Source organism: Oncorhynchus gorbuscha, unplaced genomic scaffold, assembly GCF_021184085.1.
Source record: "Oncorhynchus gorbuscha isolate QuinsamMale2020 ecotype Even-year unplaced genomic scaffold, OgorEven_v1.0 Un_scaffold_573, whole genome shotgun sequence".
In the NCBI taxonomy this organism is placed as follows: Eukaryota; Metazoa; Chordata; class Actinopteri; order Salmoniformes; family Salmonidae; genus Oncorhynchus; species Oncorhynchus gorbuscha.
Window position 1 is genome coordinate 462,232 of NW_025745407.1, and position 17,530 is coordinate 479,761.

Sequence of the window (17,530 nt, forward strand, 5' to 3'; positions counted from 1 at the left end):
TAGAACACTGAGGAAGACAGAATGTCTTAATGAAACATAATAGAACACTGAGGAAGACAGAATGGAATGAAACATAATAGAACACTGAGGAAGACAGAATGTCTTAATGAAACATAATAGAACACTGAGGAAGACAGAATGTCTTAATGAAACACAATAGAACACTGAGGAAGACAGAACTAGAATGTCTTAATGAAACATAATAGAACACTGAGGAAGACAGAATGTCTTAATGAAACACAATAGAACACTGAGGAAGACAGAACTAGAATGTCTTAATGAAACATAATAGAACACTGAGGAAGACAGAATGTCTTAATGAAACATAATAGAACACTGAGGAAGACAGAATGTCTTAATGAAACATAATAGAACACTGAGGAAGACAGAACTAGAATGTCTTAATGAAACATAATAGAACACTGAGGAAGACAGAATGTATTAATGAAACATAATAGAGCACTGAGGAAGACAGGACTAGAATGTCTTAATGAAACATAATAGAACACTGAGGAAGACAGAATGTCTTAATGAAACATAATAGAGCACTGAGGAAGACAGAACTAGAATGTCTTAATGAAACATAATAGAACACTGAGGAAGACAGAACTAGAATGTCTAAATGAAACATAATAGAACACTGAGGAAGACAGAATGTCTTAATGAAACATAATAGAGCACTGAGGAAGACAGAACTAGAATGTCTTAATGAAACATAATAGAACACTGAGGAAGACAGAACTAGAATGTCTAAATGAAACATAATAGAACACTGAGGAAGACAGAATGTCTTAATGAAACATAATAGAACACTGAGGAAGACAGAATGTCTTAATGAAACAGAATAGAACACAGAGGAAGACAGAATGTCTTAATGAAACATAATAGAACACTGAGGAAGACAGAATGTCTTAATGAAACATAATAGAACGCCCAATATGTTAATGGGGGCCCAGAATCATTCCTGGTCAGGACACAACACATGATCAGATTCCTGTCCATAGTGGCAGTAGGTGTTCCCCTGGTGGACAGGGTACCTGGCCTATCTACACAGGAAGACTAAACAGAAGGCCTTCTGGGAACATGAGGGGAATGTGATGGGGAACAGAAACCAAACGAAGATTGAGAACCAATTCATGTCTCTACTTGTAGGAGACATTCCACATAGCACCCAATCCCTTTACAGTGCACTACTTTTGACTCTATAGGGAACAGGGTGCACTATATAGGGAACAGGATGCACTAGGGAACAGGGTGCACTATATAGGGAACAGGGTGCCATTTGGGATGAAATCTACAAATAATTTGTATTTTACCTGACTAGGCAAGTCAGTTTAATAACAAATACTTATTTTCAATGACGGCCTAGGAACAGTGGGTTAACTGCCTTGTTCCGGGGCAGAATGACAGATTTGTACCTTGTCAGCTCGGGGGTTTGAACTTGCAACCTTTCGGCTACTAGTCCAACGCTCTAACCACTAGGCTATCTTGCCTCTCCTACACTATAACCACTACGCTACCCTGCCGCCCCACAATGCACTTGGGCTTTGGTCAAATGTAGTGCACCAAATAAGGGAATAGTGTGAGGGAATAAGGGAATAGGGAATAAGGGAATAGTGTGAGGGAATAAGGGAATAGGGAATAAGGGAATAGTGTGCCGTTTCAGTCTTTCTCCTGTCCAGTCTTCTAGTGGTTCCGTAGCAGCCAGGTGGGAGCAGAGACTCCTGCCTGAGTAAAGTAGTTCCACCACCACGGCTTCTCCTGCTCCTCTGCTCCCATCCCCGGTTCTCCTCCCATCCCCGGTTCCCTGGGTTCCCTCGGTTCCCTGGGTTCCCTCGGTTCTCCCGGCTCGGAGCGGCTGTAGCTCTGGAAGTGGTTGTAAGGGTCGAAGCGCTCATAAGTGTCCAGGGAGGAGCTGAGGAACAGGTGGTAGTCTGGTCCTACTGGCTGAACAGGGACCTGGAGGAGAGGAGAGAAATACATATCTTTAATGAGAGGTAGGGGAGGAGGGAGGAGAGGGGAGAGGGAGAGAGGAGGAGGGAGGAGAGAGGGAGAGGGAGAGAGGAGGAGGGAGGAGAGGGGAGAGGGAGAGAGGAGGAGGGAGGAGAGGGAGAGAGGAGGAGGGAGGAGAGGGGAGAGGGAGAGAGGAGGAGGGAGGAGAGGGGAGAGGGAGAGAGGAGGAGGGAGGAGAGGGGAGAGGGGAGGTTACTCAGGCCCAGAAGCCAGGATATGCATATAATTGGTAGTACTGAATAGAAAACACTTTGAAGTTTCTAAAACTGTTAAAATAATATACGAGAGTATAACACAAATGATATTCAATGAATAGCTATGGGTCCTATGTGATTCCAGCTCCCAAATTGCAATTCCTATGGCGTCCACTAGATGGCAACATGTTGAAGAAAGAATATGACTTTGAAAAGACAGAGTCAGCTTTGAAAATCAGTCTTGGGGTCATAAAGAGGACGCGCACCAGCTTATTTTGTTGTCCTATTGAATATACTTCTTTCCGTATGAAATATTATAGTTTATTTACATTTTGAGGGTACCTGAGGAATAAACAGAAACGTAGTTTGACTTGTTTGAACAAAGTTAAGGTGTAGTTTTCCGGGTTTCTATCTTGGCCAGTTGAACGAGTGGATTAGTGAAACCGATGGCGCCAAATAAACTGACTTTTTTGGGATATAAAGAAGGATTTTATTGAACAAAACGACCATTCCTGTTGTAGCTGGGACCCTTTGGATTGCAAACAGAGGAAGAATTTCAGAAGTAGGTGATTTATTTAATCGCTGTTTGTGATTGAAAAATATGTTGTGGGGCGCCGTCCTCAAACAAAGGCATGGTATGCTTTCACCGTAAAGCATTTTGCAAATCTCAAAATGCAGTTAGATTAACAAGAATGTCAGCTTTTAACCGATATAAGATACTTGTATGTTCATAAATGTTTCATGTTACGATTATTTATTTGAATTACCTCCGAATTCACCGGATGTTGTTGACAGGTATCTCGCTCAAGGGCCCTAACCTTATACCTCTGATATCATGACCCTGACATCAACATAATATAACTCAGATATCATGACCCTGACATCAACACCTCAGATATCATGACATCAACACCTCAGATATCATGACATCAACACCTCAGATATCATGACCCTGACATCAACACCTCAGATATCATGACATCAACACCTCAGATATCATGACCCTGATATCAACACCTCAGATATCATGACATCAACACCTCAGATATCATGACATCAACACCTCAGATATCATGACATCAACACCTCAGATATCATGACATCAACACCTCAGATATCATGACATCAACACCTCAGATATCATGACATCAACACCTCAGATATCATGACATCAACACCTCAGATATCATGACATCAACACCTCAGATATCATGACATCAACACCTCAGATATCATGACATCAACACCTCAGATATCATGACATCAACACCTCAGATATCATGACATCAACACCTCAGATATCATGACATCAACACCTCAGATATCATGACATCAACACCTCAGATATCATGACCCTGATATCAACACCTCAGATATCATGACATCAACACCTCAGATATCATGACATCAACACCTCAGATATCATGACATCAACACCTCAGATATCATGACCCTGACATCAACACCTCAGATATCATGACCCTGACATCAACACCTCAGATATCATGACATCAACACCTCAGATATCATGACATCAACACCTCAGATATCATGACCCTGATATCAACACCTCAGATATCATGACCCTGACATCAACACCTCAGATATCATGACCCTGATATCAACACCTCAGATATCATGACCCTGACATCAACACCTCAGATATCATGACCCTGACATCAACACCTCAGATATCATGACCCTGACATCAACACCTCAGATATCATGACCCTGACATCAACACCTCAGATATCATGATATCAACACCTCAGATATCATGACATCAACACCTCAGATATCATGACATCAACACCTCAGATATCATGACATCAACACCTCAGATATCATGACATCAACACCTCAGATATCATGACATCAACACCTCAGATATCGTGACCCTGATATCAACACCTCAGATATCATGACCCTGACATCAACACCTCAGATATCATGACATCAACACCTCAGATATCATGACATCAACACCTCAGATATCATGACCCTGACATCAACACCTCAGATATCATGACCCTGACATCAACACCTCAGATATCATGACCCTGACATCAACACCTCAGATATCATGACCCTGACATCAACACCTCAGATATCATGACATCAACACCTCAGATATCATGACATCAACACCTCAGATATCATGACATCAACACCTCAGATATCATGACATCAACACCTCAGATATCATGACATCAACACCTCAGATATCATGACCCTGACATCAACACCTCAGATATCATGACATCAACACCTCAGATATCATGACCCTGACATCAACACCTCAGATATCATGATATCAACACCTCAGATATCCTGACATCAACACCTCAGATATCATGACCCTGATATCAACACCTCAGATATCATGACATCAACACCTCAGATATCATGACATCAACACCTCAGATATCATGACCCTGACATCAACACCTCAGATATCATGACCCTGACATCAACACCTCAGATATCATGACCCTGACATCAACACCTCAGATATCATGACATCAACACCTCAGATATCATGACCCTGACATCAACACCTCAGATATCATGACCCTGACATCAACACCTCAGATATCATGACCCTGACATCAACACCTCAGATATCATGACATCAACACCTCAGATATCATGACATCAACACCTCAGATATCATGACCCTGATATCAACACCTCAGATATCATGACATCAACACCTCAGATATCATGACCCTGACATCAACACCTCAGATATCATGACCCTGATATCAACACCTCAGATATCATGACCCTGACATCAACACCTCAGATATCATGACCCTGATATCAACACCTCAGATATCATGACCCTGACATCAACACCTCAGATATCATGACCCTGACATCAACACCTCAGATATCATGACATCAACACCTCAGATATCATGACCCTGACATCAACACCTCAGATATCATGACCCTGACATCAACACCTCAGATATCATGACATCAACACCTCAGATATCATGACCCTGACATCAACACCTCAGATATCATGACATCAACACCTCAGATATCATGATATCAACACCTCAGATATCATGATATCAACACCTCAGATATCCTGACATCAACACCTCAGATATCCTGACATCAACACCTCAGATATCATGACATCAACACCTCAGATATCATGACATCAACACCTCAGATATCATGACATCAACACCTCAGATATCATGACATCAACACCTCAGATATCATGACATCAACACCTCAGATATCATGACCCTGATATCAACACCTCAGATATCATGACCCTGACATCAACACCTCAGATATCATGACATCAACACCTCAGATATCATGACCCTGATATCAACACCTCAGATATCATGACCCTGACATCAACACCTCAGATATCATGACCCTGACATCAACACCTCAGATATCATGACCCTGACATCAACACCTCAGATATCATGACATCAACACCTCAGATATCATGACATCAACACCTCAGATATCATGACATCAACACCTCAGATATCATGACCCTGACATCAACACCTCAGATATCATGACCCTGACATCAACACCTCAGATATCATGACCCTGACATCAACACCTCAGATATCATGACCCTGACATCAACACCTCAGATATCATGACCCTGACATCAACACCTCAGATATCATGACATCAACACCTCAGATATCATGACATCAACACCTCAGATATCATGACATCAACACCTCAGATATCATGACATCAACACCTCAGATATCATGACCCTGATATCAACACCTCAGATATCATGACCCTGACATCAACACCTCAGATATCATGACATCAACACCTCAGATATCATGACCCTGATATCAACACCTCAGATATCATGACCCTGACATCAACACCTCAGATATCATGACCCTGACATCAACACCTCAGATATCATGACCCTGACATCAACACCTCAGATATCATGACATCAACACCTCAGATATCATGACATCAACACCTCAGATATCATGACATCAACACCTCAGATATCATGACCCTGATATCAACACCTCAGATATCATGACATCAACACCTCAGATATCATGACATCAACACCTCAGATATCATGACCCTGACATCAACACCTCAGATATCATGACCCTGATATCAACACCTCAGATATCATGACATCAACACCTCAGATATCATGACATCAACACCTCAGATATCATGACCCTGACATCAACACCTCAGATATCATGACCCTGATATCAACACCTCAGATATCATGACCCTGACATCAACACCTCAGATATCATGACCCTGACATCAACACCTCAGATATCATGACCCTGACATCAACACCTCAGATATCATGACATCAACACCTCAGATATCATGACCCTGATATCAACACCTCAGATATCATGACATCAACACCTCAGATATCATGACCCTGATATCAACACCTCAGATACCATGACATCAACACCTCAGATATCATGACCCTGATATCAACACCTCAGATATCATGACATCAACACCTCAGATATCATGACCCTGACATCAACACCTCAGATATCATGACCCTGACATCAACACCTCAGATATCATGACCCTGATATCAACACCTCAGATATCATGACATCAACACCTCAGATATCATGACATCAACACCTCAGATATCATGACATCAACACCTCAGATATCATGATATCAACACCTCAGATATCATGACCCTGACAACAACACCTCAGATATCATGACCCTGACATCAACACCTCAGATATCATGACCCTGACATCAACACCTCAGATATCATGACATCAACACCTCAGATATCATGACCCTGACATCAACACCTCAGATATCATGACCCTGACATCAACACCTCAGATATCATGACATCAACACCTCAGATATCATGACCCTGACATCAACACCTCAGATATCATGACATCAACACCTCAGATATCATGACATCAACACCTCAGATATCATGACCCTGATATCAACACCTCAGATATCATGACATCAACACCTCAGATATCATGACATCAACACCTCAGATATCATGACCCTGATATCAACACCTCAGATATCATGACATCAACACCTCAGATATCATGACCCTGATATCAACACCTCAGATATCATGACCCTGACATCAACACCTCAGATATCATGACCCTGACATCAACACCTCAGATATCATGACATCAACACCTCAGATATCATGACATCAACACCTCAGATATCATGACCCTGACATCAACACCTCAGATATCATGACCCTGACATCAACACCTCAGATATCCTGACATCAACACCTCAGATATCATGACCCTGACATCAACACCTCAGATATCATGACCCTGACATCAACACCTCAGATATCATGACATCAACACCTCAGATATCATGACATCAACACCTCAGATATCATGACATCAACACCTCAGATATCATGACATCAACACCTCAGATATCATGACATCAACACCTCAGATATCATGACATCAACACCTCAGATATCATGACATCAACACCTCAGATATCATGACATCAACACCTCAGATATCATGACCCTGATATCAACACCTCAGATATCATGACCCTGACATCAACACCTCAGATATCATGACATCAACACCTCAGATATCATGACATCAACACCTCAGATATCATGACATCAACACCTCAGATATCATGACCCTGACATCAACACCTCAGATATCATGACCCTGATATCAACACCTCAGATATCATGACATCAACACCTCAGATATCATGACATCAACACCTCAGATATCATGACCCTGACATCAACACCTCAGATATCATGACCCTGATATCAACACCTCAGATATCATGACATCAACACCTCAGATATCATGACCCTGATATCAACACCTCAGATATCATGACATCAACACCTCAGATATCATGACCCTGACATCAACACCTCAGATATCATGACCCTGACATCAACACCTCAGATATCATGACCCTGACATCAACACCTCAGATATCATGACCCTGACATCAACACCTCAGATATCATGATATCAACACCTCAGATATCATGACCCTGATATCAACACCTCAGATATCATGACCCTGACATCAACACCTCAGATATCATGACCCTGACATCAACACCTCAGATATCATGACATCAACACCTCAGATATCATGACCCTGACATCAACACCTCAGATATCATGACATCAACACCTCAGATATCATGACCCTGACATCAACACCTCAGATATCATGACCCTGACATCAACACCTCAGATATCATGACATCAACACCTCAGATATCATGACCCTGACATCAACACCTCAGATATCATGACCCTGATATCAACACCTCAGATATCATGACCCTGACATCAACACCTCAGATATCATGACATCAACACCTCAGATATCATGACCCTGACATCAACACCTCAGATATCATGATATCAACACCTCAGATATCATGACCCTGACATCAACACCTCAGATATCATGACCCTGACATCAACACCTCAGATATCATGACCCTGACATCAACACCTCAGATATCATGACCCTGACATCAACACCTCAGATATCATGACCCTGACATCAACACCTCAGATATCATGACCCTGACATCAACACCTCAGATATCATGACCCTGACATCAACACCTCAGATATCATGACATCAACACCTCAGATATCATGACATCAACACCTCAGATATCATGACATCAACACCTCAGATATCATGACCCTGACATCAACACCTCAGATATCGTGACCCTGACATCAACATCATATTTCTCAAAACACTGATCCTGGCACAGAAACATCACAGATCACAGATAAAGTATATAATAACTAAATGAATCATATATATATATATATATAAATAACTTCGCAAGTACCTTTTTGAGCACGAAGTCGACCCGCCCAGCTTTTTCCATGTGAGCAGGCAGGTAAATTCTCTTGCTGACTTTGGAGTAACCTTTAGCTGATGCTGTTATGATGTGTGTTCCTGAGTTCATTAACCTCCAGTAATCACCTTCCTCCGCTATGGAGGGAGGGAGGGAGGGGGAGGGAGGGAGGGAGGGAGGGAGGGAGGGAGGGAGGGAGGGAGGGGGAGGGAGGGAGGGAGGGAGGGAGGGAGGGAGGAGGGAGGGAGGGAGGGAAGGACAGGGAAGGAGACAGGGAAGGAGACAGGGATGAGGGAGAGAGAGATATCAAATACAAATCTTAGAATCAGCTATTATAGACTGCCAGAACCCACTGGATTCTCCAATTACATTGAATGAATTACAGTACAAATTACAAGCCGTCAATTGGCTATACTTAATTAATTATTAAAATCCAGAAAAAACTGTTCAATTCTACAACCACCTAAAAGGAAGCGATTCCCAAACCTTCCATAACAAAGCCATCACCTACAGAGAGATGAACCTGGAGAAGAGTCCCCTAAGCAAGCTGGTCCTGGGGCTCTGTTCACAAACACAAACACACCCTACAGAGCCCAAGGACAGCAGCACCATTAGACCCAACCAAATCATGAGAAAACAAAAAGATAATTACTTGAAAAAACTGAGCAAACTAGAATGCTATTTGGCCCTAAACAGAGAGTACACAGCGGCAGAATACCTGACCACTGTGACTGACCCAAACTTAAGGAAAGCTATGCCTATGTACAGACTCAGTGAGCATAGCCTTGCTATTGACAAAGGCCGCCGTAGGCAGACATGGCTCTCAAGAGAAGACAGGCTTATGTGCTCACTGCCCACAAAATTAGTTGGAAACTGAGCTGCACTTCCTAACCTCCTGCCAAATGTATTTGTATGTATATTAAAGACACATATTTCCCTCAGATTACACAGATCCACAAAGAATTCAAAAACAAACATTCTGATAAACTCCCATATCTACTGGGTGAAATACCACAGTCTGCCATCAGCACAGCAGCAAGATTTGTGACCTGCTGCCACGAGAAAAGGTCAACCAGTGAAGAACAAACACCATTGTAAATACAACCCATATTTATTTATTTATTTTCTCTTTTGTACATTAACTATTTGCACATCTGCAAATATTGTATACAGACATAATATGACATTTGAAATGTTTTAATTATTTTGGAACTTCTGTGAGTGTAATGGTTACTGTTAATTTCTATTGTTTGTTTCACGTTTATATATTATCTACCTCACTTGCTTTGGCAATGTTAACATGTTTCCCATGCCAATAAAGCCCCTTGAATTGAATTGAGAGAGAGAGCAAGAGAAAGAGAGGGAGATAGGAGGGGGAATGGGATGAAGAGGGGGAGGGAGGGGAAAAGAGACAGAGAAGGAGCGAGACAGAGAAGGAGCGAGACAGAGAAGGAGGGAGACAGGGAAGGAGGGAGACAGGGAAGGAGGGAGACAGAAGGAGGGAGACAGAAGGAGGGAGACAGAAGGAGGGAGACAGAAGGAGGGAGACAGAAGGATGGAGACAGAGAAGGAGGGAGACAGAGAAGGAGGGAGACAGAGAAGGAGGGAGACAGAGAAGGAGGGAGACAGAGAAGGAGGGAGACAGAGAAGGAGGGAGACAGAGAAGGAAGGGGAGAGAGGAGGGAGACAGAGAAGGAAGGGGAGAGAGGAGGGAGACAGAGAAGGAGGGAGACAGAGAAGGAAGGAGACAGAGAAGGAAGGAGACAGAGAAGGAGGGAGACAGAGAAGGAGGGAGACAGAGAAGGAGGGAGACAGAGAAGGAGGGAGACAGAGAAGGAGGGAGACAGAGACGGAGGGAGACAGAGACGGAGGGAGACAGAGAAGGAGGGAGACAGAGAAGGAGGGAGACAGAGAAGGAGGGAGACAGAGAAGGAGGGAGACAGAGAAGGAGGGAGACAGAGAAGGAGGGAGACAGGGAAGGAGGGAGATAGGGAAGGAGGGAGATAGAGAAGGAGGGAGTCAGAGAAGGAGGGAGTCAGAGAAGGAGGGAGTCAGAGAAGGAGGGAGACAGAGAAGGAGGGAGACAGAGAAGGAGGGAGACAGAGAAGGAGGGAGACAGAAGGAGGGAGACAGAAGGAGGGAGACAGAAGGAGGGAGACAGAAGGAGGGAGACAGAAGGAGGGAGACAGAAGGAGGGAGACAGAGAAGGAGGGAGACAGAGAAGGAGGGAGACAGAGAAGGAGTTCGACAGGGAAGGAGGGAGAAAGAGAAGTAGGGAGACAGACAAATGGCTCCTTTCTCCCTCCATAGAGCTCTAACAGAGGGCCCTGCTCAGAAGTAGCCATTTGGGCTCCTTTCTCCCTCCATAGAGCTCTAACAGAGGTCCCTGCTCAGAAGTAGCCATTTGGGCTCCTTTCTCTAACAGAGGATCCTATGACTATCAGTTATTACGGTGGTTACCTGTGGTGACATCTTTACGAATCCCCCTGACAGATACGGACGCTCCCTTTATTCCATAGCCCTCTTCATCCTTCACCACTCCCTTAATACCTCTGTGGACCTGGAGAAGAGAAGGAACGACAGGGAATATCAGGGAATATCAGGCTTATTTTAACAAAATTCCCTGGTTTTCCAGGAATCTCAGTTGCTGGAATCCTGGAGAGATGACTTATTCCCCCCTCATTCCAGGATTCTCCCAACCAGAATTCCAGGATTCTCCCAACCAGAATTCTAGGATATACTGCTTATTCCCCCCTCATTCCAGGATACTCCCAACCAGAATTCCAGGATTCTCCCAACCAGAATTCTAGGATATACTGCTTATTCCCCCCTCATTCCAGGATACTCCCAACCAGGATTCCAGGATTCTCCCAACCAGAATTCTAGGGCTTATTCCCCCCCCCCATTCCAGGATACTCCCAACCAGGATTCCAGGATTCTCCCAACCAGAATTCTAGGATATACTGCTTATTCCCCCCTCATTCCAGGATTCTCCCAACCAGGATTCTAGGATTCTCCCAACCAGGATTCCTGGAAACCCAAGAAATTTGGGAGGGGGCAGTTTCCGGAATTTGCAAACCTATCAGTGAATGGCAGGGAATGCTAAGGTCAGTGGAGGCTGGTGGGCGGGAGAAATATATAGTAGGAGTGCAGCTTAAAACCTCTTCGGGATTCGGTGTCCCGTCCACGGGACGGTTGAGCTAATGTCGGCTAATGTGATTAGCATGAGGTTGAGCTAATGTAGGCTAATGCGATTAGCATGAGGTTGAGCTAATGTAGGCTAATGTGATTAACATGAGGTTGAGCTAATGTAGGCTAATGCGATTAGCATGTGGTTAAATAAGAACATTTCCCAGGACATAGACATATCTGATATTGGCAGGAAGCTTAAATTCTTGTTCATCTAACTGCACTGTCCAATCTACAGTAGCTATTACAGTTTTGAACATGAAAAGTTATTAATAAACAAGTTAGGCACATTTGGACAGTCTTGATACAAAATTTTGAACAGAAATGCAATGGTTCATTGGATCAGTCTAAAACTTTGCACATACACTGCTGTCATCTAGTGGCCAACATCTAAATTTCTTTGTATTATCTTTTACCAGATCTACTGTGTTATATTCTCCTACATTCCGTTTACACAATCTTCAAAGTGTTTCCTTTCAAATGGTGTGAAGAATGTGAATATCCTTGCTTCAGGGCCTGAGCTACAGGCAGTTAGATTTAGGTATGTCATTTTAGGCGAACATTTGAAGAAAAAAAAAAAGGGGGTGGAGCCTTAAGAGGTTTTAACAGAACGGCTGTATTGGAATGAATGGAACGATATCAGACACATCAAACACATGTTTTCCACGTGTTCAATATACAGCTCCATGTATTCCATTCCAGCCATTACAAAGAGCCAGCTGTCCTCCTATATCTCTGCCCACCAGCCACCACTGATAAGGACATTAAACATGGTCAGAAAATGATGGTATAACTACGGCACAAAATGGCTGCCTGGTCGTTGTGCTATAGAGAGGCAGACCCACCGACTCCATGAAACTGAGCAAGGCCTCCTTGTTCCTGAGCCACTCTGGGTAGAGCTCCTCTTCAGAAGGGAACTTGTCACAGCCCAGCTCCACCGTAATCTCCAGGCAGTTAGTGTGGAGGTAGTTAAAGTCTGACATGCCTACGGTACCGGAGAAATAGAGAGTTAGGACACATCGTAAATATATACACTAGACACACAAGTACTGAGAATTAACAGACAGACAGGAATAAGAGGGGGGGTTAAGGAGAGGAGGAGAGAAAAGAGGAAGTGAGGAGGAAGAGAGGAGGAGGAGAGAGAAGAGGAGGAGAGGAGGAAAGGAAGAGAGGAGGAGGAGAGGAGGAGGAGGAGGAGGAAAGGAGGAGGAGGAGGAGGAAAGGAGGAGGAGGAGGAGGAGGAGGAGGAGGAGGAGGAGGAGGAGAGGAGGAAAGAAAGAGAGGAGGAGGAGGAGAGGAGGAAAGAAGAGAGGAGGAGAGGAGGAAAGGAAGAGAGGATGAGAGAGAAGAGGAGGAGGAGAGGAGGAAAGGAGAGAGGAGGAGGATGAAGAAAAGAGGAGAGAGAGAAGAGGAAGATAGGAGGAGAGAGGAGAGGAGTTAAGGAAGAGAGGAGGAGAGGAGGAAAGGAAGAGAGGAGGAGGAGGAGGAGAGGAGGAAAGGAAGAGAGGAGGAGAAGAAGAGAAAGAGAGGAGGAGGAAGAGGAGGAGGAGAGAGAAGAGGAGGAGGAGGAAGGAGGAGGAGGAGGAGAGAGAGGAGGAGGAGAGGAGGAAAGGAAGAGAGGAGGAGGATGAAGAAAAGAGGAGGAGAGAGAAGAGGAAGATAGGAGGAGAGAGGAGAGGAGTTAAGGAAGAGAGGAGGAGAGGAGGAAAGGAAGAGAGGAGGAGAGGAGGAGAGGAAAAGAAGAGGAGGAGAGGAGGAGAGAGAAGAGAAGGAGAGGAGGAGAGAGAAGGAAATGGAAGAGAGGAAGAGAGAGTAAGAATGACACGAGGACGAGAGGAGAGACAGAATGACACGAGGAGGAGAGACAGAATGACACGAGGAGAAGATATGGAAGGTTCCGTACCCCCTGGGAAGAGAGAAGATATAGAAGGTTCCGTACCCCCTGGGAAGCTGTACCACAGAGGAGGAGGAGAGGAGAAGATATGGAAGGTTCCGTACCCCCTGGGAAGCTGTACCACAGAGGAGGAGGAGAGGAGAAGATATAGAAGGTTCCGTACTCCCTGGGAAGCTGTACCACAGAGGAGGAGGAGAGGAGAAGATATAGAAGGTTCCGTACCCCCTGGGAAGCTGTACCACAGAGGAGGAGGAGAGGAGAAGATATAGAAGGTTCCGTACCCCCTGGGAAGCTGTACCACAGAGGAGGAGGAGAGGAGGAGAGGAGGAGATATGGAAGGTTCCGTACCCCCTGGGAAGAGAGGAGGAGATATAGAAGGTTCTGTACCCCCTGGGAAGCTGTACCACAGAGGAGGAGGAGAGGAGAAGATATAGAAGGTTCCGTACCCCCTGGGAAGCTGTACCACAGAGGAGGAGGAGAGGAGGAGGAGAGGAGAAGATATAGAAGGTTCCGTAACCCCTGGGAAGCTGTACCACAGAGGAGGAGGAGAGGAGAAGAGGAGAAGATAGAGAAGGTTCCGTACCCCCTGGGAAGCTGTACCACAGAGGAGGAGGAGGGAGAAGAGATGGAGAGGAGGAGAGGAGGAGATATAGAAGGTTCCGTACCCCCTGGGAAGCTGTACCACAGAGGAGGAGAAGAGGAGGAGAGGAGAAGATATAGAAGGTTCCGTACCCCCTGGGAAGCTGTACCACAGAGGAGGAGAAGAGGAGGAGAGGAGAAGATATAGAAGGTTCCGTACCCCCTGGGAAGCTGTACCACAGAGGAGGAGAAGAGGAGGAGAGGAGAAGATATAGAAGGTTCCGTACCCCCTGGGAAGCTGTACCACAGAGCCCCGTTGATGATGCCTCCGCTCCGGATGAAGGACGCTCCACATCTAGAATATACAACATGTAGGTCATGTAACAGGGGGTAATATAATCATTCATAATAATAGCCAGGAATATAATCACCTGTCTGTGTTGTTGTCGGCCATGCTGGCGTGAGAGTCTGCGTATGTCCTGGCCAGCTGCTTAAATGCCTGCAGAGAGGAACACAGTCACACTCTACAACATGGCATTTTCTGGCCTGGGAACAGAAGAGGTTTTCACCACTGACATAAACTAGGTGTAGAACAGGGTACTTGTTGGTCAGGTTTAGGACAGGTGAGTGTTGGTCAGGTGTAGAACAGGGTACTTGTTGGTCAGGTTTAGGACAGGTATACGTTGGCCAGGTTTAGGACAGGTACCTGCTGGTCAGGTGTCGAACAGAGTACCTGTTGGCCAGGTTTAGGACAGGGTACCTGCTGGTCAGGTGTAGAACAGGGTACCTGTTGGTCAGGTTTAGAAAAGGTACATGTCGGTCAGGTTTAGGACAGGGTACCCGTTGGCCAGGTTTAGGACAGGTACCTGCTGGTCAGGTGTAGAACAGGGTACCCATTGGCCAGGTTTAGGACAGGTACCTGTTGGTCGGGTTTAGGACAGTTGATTGTTGGTCGGGTTTAGGACAGGTACCTGCTGGTCAGGTTTAGGACAGGTGCCTGTTCATCAGGTGTAGGACAGGACAGGGTACCTGTTGGTCAGGTGTAGGACAGGATAGGGTACCTGTTGGTCAGGTGTAGGACAGGACAGGGTACATGTTGGTCAGGTGGAGGACAGGACAAGGTACCTGTTGGTCAGGTGTAGGACAGGACAGGGTACCTGTTGGTCAGGTGTAGGACAGGTACCTGATGGTCAGGTTTAGGACAGGTACCTGTTGGTCAGGTAATATAATAATAATAATATATGCCATTTAGCAGACGCTTTTATCCAAAGCGACTTACAGTCATGTGTGTATACATTCTACGTATGGGTGGTCCCGGGAATCGAACCCACTACTCTGGCGTTACAAGCGCCATGCTCTACCAACTGAGCTACAGAAGGACCAGGTGTGGAACAGGACAGGGTACCTGTTCATCAGGTATAGGACAGGGTACCTGTTGGTCAGGTGTAGGACAGGGTACCTGTTGGTCAGGTGTAGGACAGGACATGGTACCTGTTAATCAGGTGTAGGACAGGGTACCTGTTGGTCAGGTGTAGGACAGGGTACCTGTTCATCAGGTATAGGACAGGGTACCTGTTGGTCAGGTGTAGGACAGGGTACCTGTTGGTCAGGTGTAGGACAGGACATGGTACCTGTTAATCAGGTGTAGGACAGGGTACCTGTTGGTCAGGTGTAGGACAGGGTACCTGTTGGTCAGGTGTAGGACAGGGTACCTGTTGGTCAGGTGTAGGACAGGGTACCTGTTGGTCAGGTGTAGGACACGGTACATGTTGGTCAGGTGTAGGACACGGTACCTGTTCGTCAGGTGTAGGACAGGGTACCTGTTCGTCAGGTGTAGGACAGGGTACCTGTTTGTCAGGTGTAGGACAGGGTACCTGTTGGTCAGGTGTAGGACACGGTACATGTTGGTCAGGTGTAGGACACGGTACATGTTGGTCAGGTGTAGGACACGGTACCTGTTGGGCAGGTGTAGGACAGGGTACCTGTTCGTCAGGTGGAGGACAGGACAAGGTACCTGTTGTTCAGGTGTAGGACAGGGTACCTGTTGGTCAGGTGGAAGACAGGACAAGGTACCTGTTGGTCAGGTGTTGGACAGGGTACCTGTTGGTCAGGTGTTGGACAGGGTACCTGTTGGTCAGGTGTTGGACAGGGTACCTGTTGGTCAGGTGTTGGACAGGGTACCTGTTGGTCAGGTGTAGGACAGGACAAGGTACCTGTTGGTCAGGTGTTGGACAGGGTACCTGTCGGTCAGGTGTAGGACAGGGTACCTGTTTGTCAGGTGTAGGACAGGGTACCTGTTGGTCAGGTGTAGGACACGGTACATGTTGGTCAGGTGTAGGACACGGTACATGTTGGTCAGGTGTAGGACACGGTACCTGTTGGGCAGGTGTAGGACAGGGTACCTGTTCGTCAGGTGGAGGACAGGACAAGGTACCTGTTGTTCAGGTGTAGGACAGGGTACCTGTTGGTCAGGTGGAAGACAGGACAAGGTACCTGTTGGTCAGGTGTTGGACAGGGTACCTGTTGGTCAGGTGTTGGACAGGGTACCTGTTGGTCAGGTGTTGGACAGGGTACCTGTTGGTCAGGTGTTGGACAGGGTACCTGTTGGTCAGGTGTAGGACAGGACAAGGTACCTGTTGGTCAGGTGTTGGACAGGGTACCTGTTGGTCAGGTGTAGGACAGAACAGGGTACCTGTTGGTCAGGTGTAGGACAGAACAGGGTACCTGTTGGTCAGGTGTAGAACAGAACAG

The 17,530-nt window shown here is 45.6% G+C and overlaps 1 protein-coding gene across 2 annotated transcripts in view; it reads right to left on the minus strand.

Annotated features, from left to right (window-relative positions):
* Window positions 1-1,443: 1,443 nt before the first annotated feature.
* The window catches only part of LOC124018737 (carboxypeptidase Z-like), a 38,670-nt gene continuing 22,583 nt past the window's right edge, over window positions 1,444-17,530 (minus strand). For both annotated transcript variants that reach the window (XM_046334091.1, XM_046334090.1), the window contains exons 11-16: window positions 15,211-15,278; window positions 15,067-15,134; window positions 13,152-13,291; window positions 11,578-11,677; window positions 9,109-9,254; window positions 1,444-1,959 (exon numbers count right to left, since the gene is read on the minus strand). In XM_046334091.1, the coding sequence (XP_046190047.1) occupies window positions 1,687-1,959; window positions 9,109-9,254; window positions 11,578-11,677; window positions 13,152-13,291; window positions 15,067-15,134; window positions 15,211-15,278 (795 nt within the window). In that variant the 3' untranslated portion in view covers window positions 1,444-1,686. The remainder of the gene's footprint in view (window positions 1,960-9,108; window positions 9,255-11,577; window positions 11,678-13,151; window positions 13,292-15,066; window positions 15,135-15,210; window positions 15,279-17,530) is intronic.